This window comes from Macaca mulatta, chromosome 6 (genome assembly GCF_049350105.2).
Source record: "Macaca mulatta isolate MMU2019108-1 chromosome 6, T2T-MMU8v2.0, whole genome shotgun sequence".
NCBI classification, from domain to species: Eukaryota; Metazoa; Chordata; class Mammalia; order Primates; family Cercopithecidae; genus Macaca; species Macaca mulatta.
In genome coordinates, this window is record NC_133411.1 from 144,859,311 (window position 1) to 144,871,517 (window position 12,207).

A 12,207-nucleotide genomic window follows, 5' to 3' on the forward strand; every position below is an offset into this window, starting at 1 on the left:
ACACAGAATAACATAGCTATAATACAATGATGTGTAGAAGTAAGTAGCTGTAATATGCATATGGCTAGATGAAGTTGACAGGCCCAGTTCCATGAGACACTTCAGATAAAGGTAGGCCTCATTCTCATTCTAGTCCTTCCTGTAGTTCAGCCTCACTGAAATCTGGAATATGTTTTCCTGGACTGCCATCATTCATAATCATGTGGGCGAGTGTGGATGGAAATACCAGCAAATCCTTTATTATCCGGGAAAGCAGCTCTCTCTACGACCAATATGATAAACCTAAGGATATTGCTGAGAGTCTACTACCTAAACTCAACGTATTCTTTGAATATGTATTGAATGTATACTAAATCTAGCATTGTAAACCACTCACTGTTCTTGTACCATAGAAACACTTTCAGGCTTTTTCTTATTTTCAAGCAGAAAGGTTGCTAGTTTTAGAGGTGTCAAAAATGCAGCCTGGCCCAGCTTAAGTTCCCTTGTTTATTTATCTTCGATCTTCAGGACTGAGAAATCTAAAAAACAAAACCACTCAGATTCCTTGGGTGACAGAAAGATCAAAGAGCCTGAAGAAACCAGTTCACTCGAACATCAGAGTGACAATGAGTTAAAATCAAAATGTTTTCTTTCTCGCACTTATCATGTTTCTATTTAAACTCAAATTTTCTTTTTTAATTAAAAAAATTTTGTGGGTACACAAGTGTATACATATATGAGGTACGTGAGATTTTTTGATACAAGCACGCAATGTATAATAACCAAGTCCTGGAAAATGGAGTATCCATCCCTTCATGCATTTTTCCTTTGTGAATACAAATTTCTTGAAGAGCGGGGTATGCATCCAGGTTTTTAAGATGACTTTTTATTTTGAAGATCTGACCATTGGCCTTCCATTTACAGGTATGCAGTAGGGTCACTCAAGTCACAGTTTTCAATGTGCACGTGCGACTGTATGCCAGGATAAACTTTCTGCAAGGGCAATAGAGTTCCAAGTTTTTCTCCCTTCTTAACAGGACCTTTATACTTAATTGGCTTAATGTAGAACATTTTGACACAAAAACCTAAAAGAAAATAAGTATAATTATTTATCTGGGCTTCAGTAACCTTGAATCTGAAATTTAAAAAATAACAAATGGACAAAAAATAAAAAAGTTGAATGAACTCCAGAGAGGAATAGATGAAAATGACAGAATGATATTAAAAAGGAAGACTAAATTACAAGATGCCAAAGGAAGAATAGATTCAAATGAAATGCTAATAAAGGCATTGAAGAATAATAGCAGGAAAATACTAGCTAGTTAGAAAAGGTGAACCCTGAACAAAGTCAGCTCCAAGACATATTCTGATGAAATTATTGGACTTTAAAGGAAAATGGAAATAACTGGAACAAAAATACAAACCTTGCTAAATATCAAAAGAACTAAAAAGGCAAAGACCCAAGTAGCGAAATAGAGTGCAATACAATAATTATAAAATAAAATGATGGGTACAAATATAGGAGTCATATCTGTAAATGTGAATGGCCTTATCTTGTCTATTAAAAAATGTCCCATTGGGTTGAAAAGCAAACCCCAATTTAATGCTGTATGGAATAAAACACAGCGATTGAAAAGGCTGAAAGTGAAGAGCTGGACAAAGATTTGCCAAGCAAATGGACAAAGATTTGCCAAGCAATAAGAAAGCAAGGGCTATCGTCCTGTTAACAGAGTGGAAATCAGGCCAAAAGGCATTGAAACAAGACAAAGGAAGATAATATAAGAGAGTAAATGCCCCAAGTCACAGTGAAGATACAACAGTTACATCTATCCATGCACTAAATAACAGGTCATCTATATAAAGCAGAGACTACAAGAGACGCCAGGAGACATAGATAGAAACCCACCAATAATAGACTTTAATACACTACTGGCACTGCAAACCGGTCAAGTGAGCATAAAAATAAGGCTGTAAAATTATGCTGTCCGATATGGTAGCCACTAGCCACATGTGGTTATTCAGTACTTGAAAGGTAGTTAATCTGAATTGAGATGTGCTTTAATGGTAAAGTACACAGTGGATTTTGAAGACTTAGCATTTAAAATTGTAAAATATCTCAATACTTTTTGTATTACATATCGATATACTTTGAAAATATTGAGTTAAATAAAATACTAAAATACTATATTTTTTTACTTCAATGTGGCTAATAGAAACTACTCGCTCTGTGTCCCAGGCTGGAGTGCAGTGGCGCGATCTCGGCTCACTGCAGGCTCGGCCTCCCGGGTTCACGCCATTCTCCTGCCTCAGCCTCCTGAGTGTCTGAGGGACTGCAGGCGCCTGCCACCACACCAAGTTTATTTTCTGTATTTTTTAGCCACCACACCAAGCTTATTTTTTGTATTTTTTAGTAGAGATGGGGTTTCACCGTGTTAGACAGTATGGTCTTGATCTCTTGACCTCGTGATCCACCCGCCTCGGCCTCCCAAAGTGCTGGGATTACAGGCATGAGCCACCACGCCCGGCCGAAAATTTGAAATTATATGCATGACTTCTGTTATATTTCTATTGGATAGTTCTGCTGTTGAAGAGCTAAAACTCCCATCAGGTAGGTTTTATGAATAAATATTAAACAAAAGATGTGCAAGATCTCTACACTGAAAACTACAACAACCATTAATATAAGAGTGAAGGAAGACATAAGTAAGTGGAGGATATAATGTGTTCATTGATTGGAGGACTCACTACTTTAAAAATATCAGTTCTCAATTTGATCTGTATATTTACTGTAGATTTAGTCAGAGCCCTGGCAGGATTTTTGGTGGAAATTAGCAAACAGATTCTGTTTGGAAATGCAGATAACCAAGAACTGCCAAGGCAGTCTGAAAGAAGAAAGTCAATTCCAATTCTGCATTCTGGAACTGGGGAAATAGCCTCTTGGTAGTTTGGAGGATGCACTGGGCTCACTGTAAGATGGAGTGAAAAGCTCTGTAGCACTGTAAGATAGCTAGTGAAAAGCTACATTGACCACCTGACTATAAGCCCCTACTTTATAGTCTGACTGGTGAATCACAGTGGCCTTTTAGATCTCCAGGAATTAGTGTCAGTTTTGAGCAAGTGTCCAATAATCTCTGAAGAGCCTAATTATTTCTTCCCCAATGTGCTGTCATCCTGCTAAACCATTGCAGGTCCCTTTGGGGGTGGCTAGAAGTAAGGTTTACAGTATAAATTTTTGGCTGCATGGCAGGACCCTTGTGCAAAAGGACTGAGCCTCCCTTTCTTTCAAGAGGCTCTGGGACTGAACCAATTCAAGCCTGGGAATTTATTGGGAATTGGAACCCATTATTGTGATGACTGAAGTCAGCATTTTGTTCATCAGACCTGGAGCATTTCCATTCACACAAGTCCAATAAGGCTTTAGTTGGCTGCTCATCTATTCAGTTCTAGGGTCACCGTGATTACTAGCCAATGTCACAAATCTCTGCAGTTTAGACGAATCTGATTACTACTGCTCTCACTGACCTTGGCATTAACTGTTAAGCACCACTTCAGAGGACCCAGTTCAATGGCAGAAGTTTCCTTTGCAACGTTGGGCCTAAAGAGGACAACCACTGTATAGCTCCTCAAGGATGTGGGTTCCCTCACAAGATGCCTCTCACAGCCTTGGTGAGGAGAGTCTCCTCTGGACTCACTCCCAATGGGAATGCATATATGTGTTCGTTAAAAGGTATAAGAAAGTTCGCAGCCGCAATTTTAGAAGCGCCTAAAACTGGAAACTACCCAAAAGTCCATCTGAGGAAGAATGGATAAATGGATGAAAATATATGCATATAATGGAATATCATGCATCAGAAAAAAATGTGGATACAAAAATATTAATCACATAATCATGATGTGGAATGAAAGAAGACCCACAAAAAAGAGTGAATGCTGTTTAATTCTATACCATTTTTAGAAACAGGGAGAACTAATACATGGTGTTAGAACTTGGGATGGTGGTTATCTTGCTGGGAATAATGACTAAATGGTAGCACAAGGGATCTCTAGGATGTGGGTGATGCTCTTTTTCTTGATCTGGGTGCTGATTACACAGGTATATTTGCTTTTTGAAATTCACGGAGCTACACATGTATGTGTAGTGCACTTTTATGTGTATATTTTATACGTTGGTGGAGTAACCGAACAACAATGCCAATATCTGGAGTACCAGGAGACCTAGCTTTACCTAAAACTTAGAAGCTTTCAAAAATATTTCACATTCGACTCTTGGAGAAATGCCAGCATTTATGATTTGTGGGATTTGAGTAAATGCAAGTATCTATCCATTATGGTTAGCATTGCTGAAAGTGGCTTCGTTTATAGATTGTTAAGCAAAACCACATGGGTCACAGGAAGGAATGCCTCCGATCAGCTGTGGGGTTTCGTGGAGTGTGTGCGTGAAGCAGAAGTTTTCAGAGAAAATGGTGAAACATCCTTGAAAGTGCCTCAGCTGGGAGAGGATCAGAAAAAAATATCTATCGGGTACTATGCTTATTACCTGGGTGGCAAAATAATCTGTACACCAAATGTCTGTGACATGTGGTTTACCTATATAACAAATGTGAACATGTACCCCTGAACCTTAAATAAAAGTTTTTTTAAAAAGGCATCAGCTAATTTGGGTACATTCTATATTCTTTCTGTTCTAGGTTGTATCATTTTGAAAGAAGTACAAAATCTCTATGTATAGAACCTGCATTAAATAAATAAGCATCAACATGTCCAGTAGACACCCCAGGTATAGACTCCATCTCTCTTACCTCTTCCAGATATTCGAACACCATTATTGATAGCATTTTTGTTTTGATAAGGTTTCTCCTGGCCCACAATCATTCCAGTGAATGGTGCATACACAGTAGATCCAGCAGAGCACAAGATGTCCACACCCTGGTGAGGCCTCTGACTTCTAGGATGTAAATAAGAATGAACAGTCTGAGGAGCTGCCCTGGGGAGCTTTACTGCCCGGGAACATGGTGTTAGCCCACTGTTTCCAGACGAGGTACCAAAGCTTGAAGCTGCCAGAACATGTTGGGCTGTCCCAGGATGCCTCACTCTGTTTAGGCCAATTTTAACCTCCCTCCCTGCAGGTGCTAATAACCATGTTATAAAGATGAAAGCATTTAAAATGGTACTTGATACATAGTAAGCTTTAAACAAGTATTAACCACTATTATTTTATGGCATTTGGGGGGAATGAGGCAATCCATGTAAGTGCATTTTCTAGATACCTAGATCTTGACGTCTTCAAGCCCACTTTGAAAACAGCTGGCTTTTTATGGGAACTTATCATAAAAGTATCACATGTTACCCTTGTCTTATTTTTCTCGCAGTGATCTAAAAAGGGATTGTAAATACCACTTACTATATATGGTATTTTAATACAGCGTGTGATACCTCCTGGGTTTATTAAAGTGCATGGAGCCCAAACCAAACTATTCCAGATCGTGAGGTGCCTTGAGTTCATCTTAGCAACCCCTCAGCTCTTGCTTCCCGCTGCTGTCACTATGCCTGCTCTCACCAGCCTTCTAATAGGCTTCTAATAGGCTGTCGTCTGAATGATCAGATTTACCAGGATTGCTACAATTATGTACAAAGCAACACTGAGCAGGCTCAAGACAAAAGCCAAGAAGTTACTGTATCAATCAAGTGTATAAGCTTTACAGTATGAGCTGAGTTTAAATTTAGGCAATTCAGGGGACGTTTCCCATATTTCCCTTCTTAGTCCTGTTTCAGTATTTGAGGTTGCTTTGTAAGTTGTATCTGTATATGTGAGAGTTCCCCTCTAGTTAGGATGGAGATCAGTGAAATGACTGGACACATGGCTATTTCACTAGAAAGTGGCACCCCACGTTGATGCTGGGTATAACTGAAAATTCACGAGTGTGACCCTCATTGTCTGGAAGAGATAGTGGTGCTCTCTCGCCTGCTTAGAGTCAGCCTCTAATATTCAACCTCCAGAACCTGGGCCAGTAACAGCGTAGTTTGGTGGGAAGAGGAACCAAAAGCCTGAATTCAGGCCCAGCCTTCACCATCTCCAACTGTGCTTGGCAGGTCTGTTAACGCTTTGGCACCTCAGTTCAAGTTTCTCTTCTATAAAATGGGATAGTCGTGTTTGATACCCCTTTGGAAAAACCAAGTGAGGTAAGTCAATGTGTGAAGACATTCAGAAGGAAAACTGTGTTTGCTCCCTGCTCTTTTCCTTCTTCCACATTCTGATCCCAATTCACAGCTCATAATTGAAGCAGAGTTATTGGAAGCTGCTCCAAAGACAGTGATATAACTGGTTACATCTCTGGTTTTTCATGCTGTCAGAACTGTGAGCCCTTGAGGCAACCAACGTTGGGCAAGGACACTGAGAAAAGAGGTTAGGGACCAAAGGGTTGGATGGTTGTGTGTGCAACTTCCTACCTTTGAGCAGAGTACTGTCCACAGCCATGGCGGTCACACGTCCGGATCTCGTTGGAAGACTTGCCAGCACATATATTAGCCCATGGCCCTGCCAGTGCTAAAAAGGAGAAACATGAGAGCAGAGCTCCTGGCCTCAGACATTCCCTATCTCCATTTGCCTTATCAGTCACACAGTGGATCCTGACAATTCTGTTTTCACTGTAGTTTTCCCCAAACTTTATGTATTTGTGGGAAGGTCATCTTTCCAGAATTTTATATCCTGATTCAGATGTAAAATTGGTTTTTTCCCAGGCCACAGAATTCTGCCTTGTTATGTTAGAGCATTAGTGAATACAACTTTTTTTTTTGAATTGAAGTCTCACTCTGTTGCCAGGCTGGAGTGCAGTGGCATGGTCTCAGCTGACTTCAACCTCTGCCTCCTGGGTTCAAGTGATTCTCCTGCTCCAGCCTCCTGAGTAGCTGCGACTACAGGTGCACACCACCACACCCAGCTAATTTTTGTATTTTTAGTCAAGACGAAGTTTCACTATGTTGGCCAGGATAGTCTTGATCTCTTGACCTCGTGATCTGCCTGCCTCAGCCTCTCAAAGTGCTGGGATTACAGTCATGAGCCACCGCACCCGGCTGAATGTGTCTCTTTATAAGCATTGGCCTCCATCATTATACCTTGCTTCAGATCCATTAGTAAATGGTATAAGTTGTGCTTTTCTATTTTTCTTTGCTCATTATCTGCCATGGGGATCATTATTTTTAGATTAAGCAAAAATAATAAAACAGCATGGCTCAGAAAATAATTTTAGAAATTGTAATTTTGAAATGGTTCTACTAATCAAATCCAAGCAAATGTTTGAATTAAAGGAAAAACGAACTCTGAACTAGCCAAGTTTGTTTAACACTAGATATCTCATACTTGCAAACATGGAAGGGAAGAGGGAGATTGTTAGAAATAATCTGAAATGTTAAACCAATTTAGCCTAGACTGAGATTAGGAGAGAAGGTGGGAAAAGGAGTAGAACCAATTATATGAAAAATTATGAAACATGGAGGAAGGGCTGCTTTCTCAGCAGACTTGGTGCAAACTTTGTTTTAGGCACAATTCATCTCTTTAGTATAGTAAGCACTTGATAAATGTTCAATTGAATTAAACATCCTGGATTTCTGGTGTTAACATTCACAGAGAGATACAGTAAGCACACTCAACCTTGCACTTTGAAACAAGCAAAAGCAAGAGTCTGGTAATTTGACTATTGATTTTATTTAAAGACATTTTACTCTTCATTAATACCTATGCTGTGAAGAGAAGCTACAGAATATGGCCATTAAGCCTCTTCTTTAAAATACTTTTAAAAGATGGGTTTCAAAAGTTTTATGCCTTGGAGCCAAGCTCCAAATCAACACCTTGATCAAGATATAATCCCATCAGTTTGTCAACTAATCTTTATCCTTGGGAATTGAGGCAAATATCAGACAGTGTAGTAATTTATGCACCTTTTCTCCTTCTCTGAGTATTAAGGGAGCATTCCCTTTGTCTTAATCCACACCAGTCTCTGTATTAGTATCTGTATCAGAATTTGATTTTGATCAAAATCAGAATCAAATTCTTATATCAACTTTTTATTATCTAGTTTTGTTCTAGTTAAGTCCCAGACCAAAACTGAAAGGCTTTGTAATGTCTTCTCAACCCACTATTATGTTTCCCTCATTAAAGAACCGGAACATTCCATTTAAATTATTTAGAACATCATCAGGACCATGTATCATTCCTGTTTCATTTTTTAATAGCCAAATACACAAGTCTTTGTTGTGATCATGCTATTAATGACTTTTTAATCTTTTTAATCTTCCCCTGAAATCAGTTTTTAAAAATTAACATTCTAAAATTGCACTTTCGACTTACCAGTAGAAATCAGACCAGCCAAAAGGAGGACTTTGGTGGAAAACATCTGGGTTTACTTCCTTTATGTTTCTTCCTCCGATTAGAGTTGCCCCCACACTCTCTTTGAAGAATATTCAAGTTTGAATGAATACTTCCTAGCTATTTAGCCTTAGAATCATGCATCTTTCATTTCTTTAGTGTGAGACACAAAAAATATAAGAGAATGGAGCAAGTCAAGTTCTAATATTCCATGGATAGCTATTTGATTTGCAGGTAGGGCCTATGTAAAAGCCTTTGATCTGAAGAAGCAGCCAATTATATTGGAAACACTGACTAAATATTAACAGAAAATGATAAGGCAAGGTGCGTATCGACAGTCTTCTGGGCTGTGGCTTGTAGGAGAATGTTCGTGCGAATGATGGAATATTTAGTGCTGTCTGCTGGTAGATCTTTCTTTTATTTCCTTTAGAGCACGTATTTCAGAAGAAAATTGATCATTAATAATGTATAGCCCTTCATAACATATTCCTTAATATATCGTTTAAGTGTTTTTGAATTATCAGTTTAATTATATTTTATCTGTGTAATATTTGCAAATAACTTTAATATTTTAATAAAATTGCCTGCACTTACCTTAAATATGTGATTTTTAAATGTTTTCTTGTTTGTGATATGATAATACCATTAAAACATCCATTAATAAAGGAAAAAAGATTAAGTATAATATAGTCATTGATATGGTTTGGATCTGTGTCCCCACCCAAATCTGATGTTCGATTGTAATTCCCAGTGTTGGAGGTGGGGCCCGGAGAGAGGTGATTGAATTATGGGGCTAGAGTTCTCATGAATGGGTTAGCATCATCCCCTTGGTGCTGTTGTCATGATAGTGAGTGAGTGAGTTATGGTGAGATCTGGTTGTTTAAAAGTGTATAGCACCTCCCCTGTTCTCACTTCCTCCTGCTTTAGCCATGTAAGACGTGCCTGCTTCCCCTTTGCCTTCTGCCATGATTTTCAGTTTCCTGAGACCTCTCAAGAAGCTACCATGCTTTCTGTACAGCCTGCAGAACTGTGAACCAATTAAACCTCTTTTCTTTATATATCACCCAATCTCAGGTATTTCTTTATAGCAATGCAAGAACAGACAAATACAGTCATACAATGGAGTAAAATATAACAATTTAAATGAAAACAATCTATATATATTAACACAGCTAGATCTCTAGATATATGGTTGAATTAAAAAGCTATTTTTAGAATTATATATATAGAGTATACTATTTATGATATTTAAAATCTAAAAACAAAGAAGAATATTAATCTTAGTGAATGCTGTATATATAATAAAAATATGCACAGACTACCTTTAAGATAGTAATTACTTCTGGATAGTGAGAGAAATAAACCTGTGGAAGGATATACAGAGTACATAAACTCTAAAATATTTTATTTCTAAAAAAAAAATCAGAAGCAAATATGTAAAAATATTAATTTGTTAATTATTGGAGATAGACACATGGATGTTATATTACCCTGAACTTTTCTGGGGACTTAAATTTTCAGTGTGTTTCAAATACATGTTCATAACTCCTTTTTAGCTTACTATTAGATGAGCACCTGGAATTTTCTATGGAAGCTTCCCCATTTAAATTTAGTGTCAGTAGCTGTGGGAGATTGGGATTGTGGCCCCCGTTCTTCACCCTCTCTGCGTCCACACCTTTGCCATGTCTCATGGGGGTAAAGGGAACTTTCCTCATCCTTGATTTTGGGTTTAACTGTGTGGCTTTGACCACTAAGATGAGGCAGAAGTGGCAGTGGGTCAGGAAAGCCTGGGTCCTCTGGGGCCTTAGTCTTTGCAAACTCCTTCTGTGTTTTTGCATCGCCGTGAGGCAGATGATCCTGCTGCCCTGGGAAGGGAATGGACGCCACGCAGAGCATGGTTGCCCCCGCAAAACCCAGCCTAGTACACCCTATAAATGTGTGGGCTTAACTGGGTGTCATTGGAAGCCACTGAGTTTTGATGTGGTATGTTACACAACAATAACTAAACGATGCCAATGAGATTATGCACCTAATTGTTTTTGCTTTACAATTGTTTTTGCTTTATGCACCTAATTGTTGATGCACCTTTCAAGGAGGCATCTAATGTATACAACATAGAATGCCAACGCATTGAGTACATCAAGGATCTGAGTCAATGTACTAAAAGAATAGATAAGTGAAACAAAACAGATGATTCAGAAATAGACACAAATATATACAGCATATAGTACACAATAGAAGTCATACTTTAAATGATTAGAGAAAATATAAGTCATTCTATGAACAGTATTGAGACAACATCTGGCAAGAAATAAAAGTGCAGTCTAGGTGTGGTGGCTCATGCCTGTAATCTTAGCACTTTGTGAGGGCAATGCAGGAGGATCACTTGAGGCCAGGAGTTTGAGACAAGCCTGGGCAACATAGCAAAACCCCATCTCTGCAAACAATTTTTAAAAATTAGCCAGGCATGGTGCGTATGTCCATAGTCCTAGCTACTCAGGAGACTGAGGCAGAATATTTGAACCCAGGAGTTTGAAGTTACAGTGATCATGCCACTGCACTCCACCCTGGGTGAGATAGTGAGACCCTGTCTCAAAATAAATAAATAAATAAATAAATAAAGTTCAATCCATATCAAAGTGAACCAAACATTTGTATGGAAAAGGAGAGAAAGAGGGAGGAGGAGGAAAGAAAGAAAAGAAATGAACTGAAACCGTAGAAATACTAGGAGAAATTATGAATGCTTTTTAATGGTATGGATTAGACTTTTCAAAGAATGTTAAAAAACCCAGAAGCTATGAAGGAAATATTTGATAAATGCGTTATAACAGTTAAAAAACAAAAACAAAAACCTTCTACAAAGCAAGCAGTATCCTGATCAGAGTCAAAAGACAATAATCTGAAAAAATATCTATAACTCATATGATATAACAGATAAGGAACTCATCTCCCTAATATACAAAGAATTCTTTAAAAAATAAAAGGCGTAAACAAATTGATAGAAAAATGGGCAAAAGCCGGGAATGGTGGCTCACGCCTGTAATCCCAACACTTTGTGAGGCCGAGGCGGGTGGATCGCGAGGTCAGGAACTCGAGACCAGCCTCGCCAACATGGCGAAACCCCATCTCTACTAAAAATGCAAAAATTAGCTGGACTTGGTGACAGATGCCTGTAATCCCAGCTTCTCGGGAGGCTGGGGCAGGAGAATCACTTGAACCCAGGAGGCGGAGTTTGCAGTGAGCTGAGATTGTGCCATTGCACTGCAGCCTGGGTGACAAGAGCAATACTCTGTCTCAAAAGAAAAAAGAAAAGAAAAATGGGCAAAAGATAGCAACAGACTTTCATAAAAGAAAAAATACAGATTACCAATATATATTTGAAAATATGATCCACTTCACTTAAAATTAACAATTGTAAACCAGAATGAGGTGTAGTTTTTTACCCATCAAATTGACAGAGTATGTAGAAACATTTATTGAAAAGTGTAAGTTGGTTTAACCTCTTTAGAGGACAATTTTGCAATACCCCTCACATTTTTAAATGCACAAAACCTTTGCTCCAGCAATGATATTGTTTTCCTACCTGCGGCCTGCTTTCCTCCCGTTTTCCCTGCCTTCTGTATTAACTGTTTCCAATGCATATTCCCCTCTGAAGCCAGTGCCATCCTCAGAACTGCGGAAGAGATGGTAGGAGACTGTTTTGAAACCCATAATGGGATAGGACCTGAGCAATGTCATCAGTGCTGAAAAACTGATGAGAAACTGTAATGGATGGATCAGGCTGACGATACCTAGTCAATCTTATTGTTAAGAAGAGAGAGAAAGAGAGAGTATATCAGACATTTTATACCTCCTGTTGGAAATGC

General features: G+C 38.6%; 1 protein-coding gene across 1 annotated transcript; it reads right to left on the reverse strand.

Annotated features, from left to right (window-relative positions):
• Positions 1-681: 681 nt before the first annotated feature.
• LECT2 (leukocyte cell derived chemotaxin 2) lies at positions 682-8,546 on the reverse strand. The gene is given in 4 exon segments (NM_001194884.2): positions 682-1,064; positions 4,779-4,924; positions 6,427-6,523; positions 8,324-8,546. Coding segments are annotated over 4 exon segments (456 nt in total). The 5' UTR covers positions 8,370-8,546; the 3' UTR covers positions 682-897.
• Positions 8,547-12,207: the final 3,661 nt, after the last annotated feature.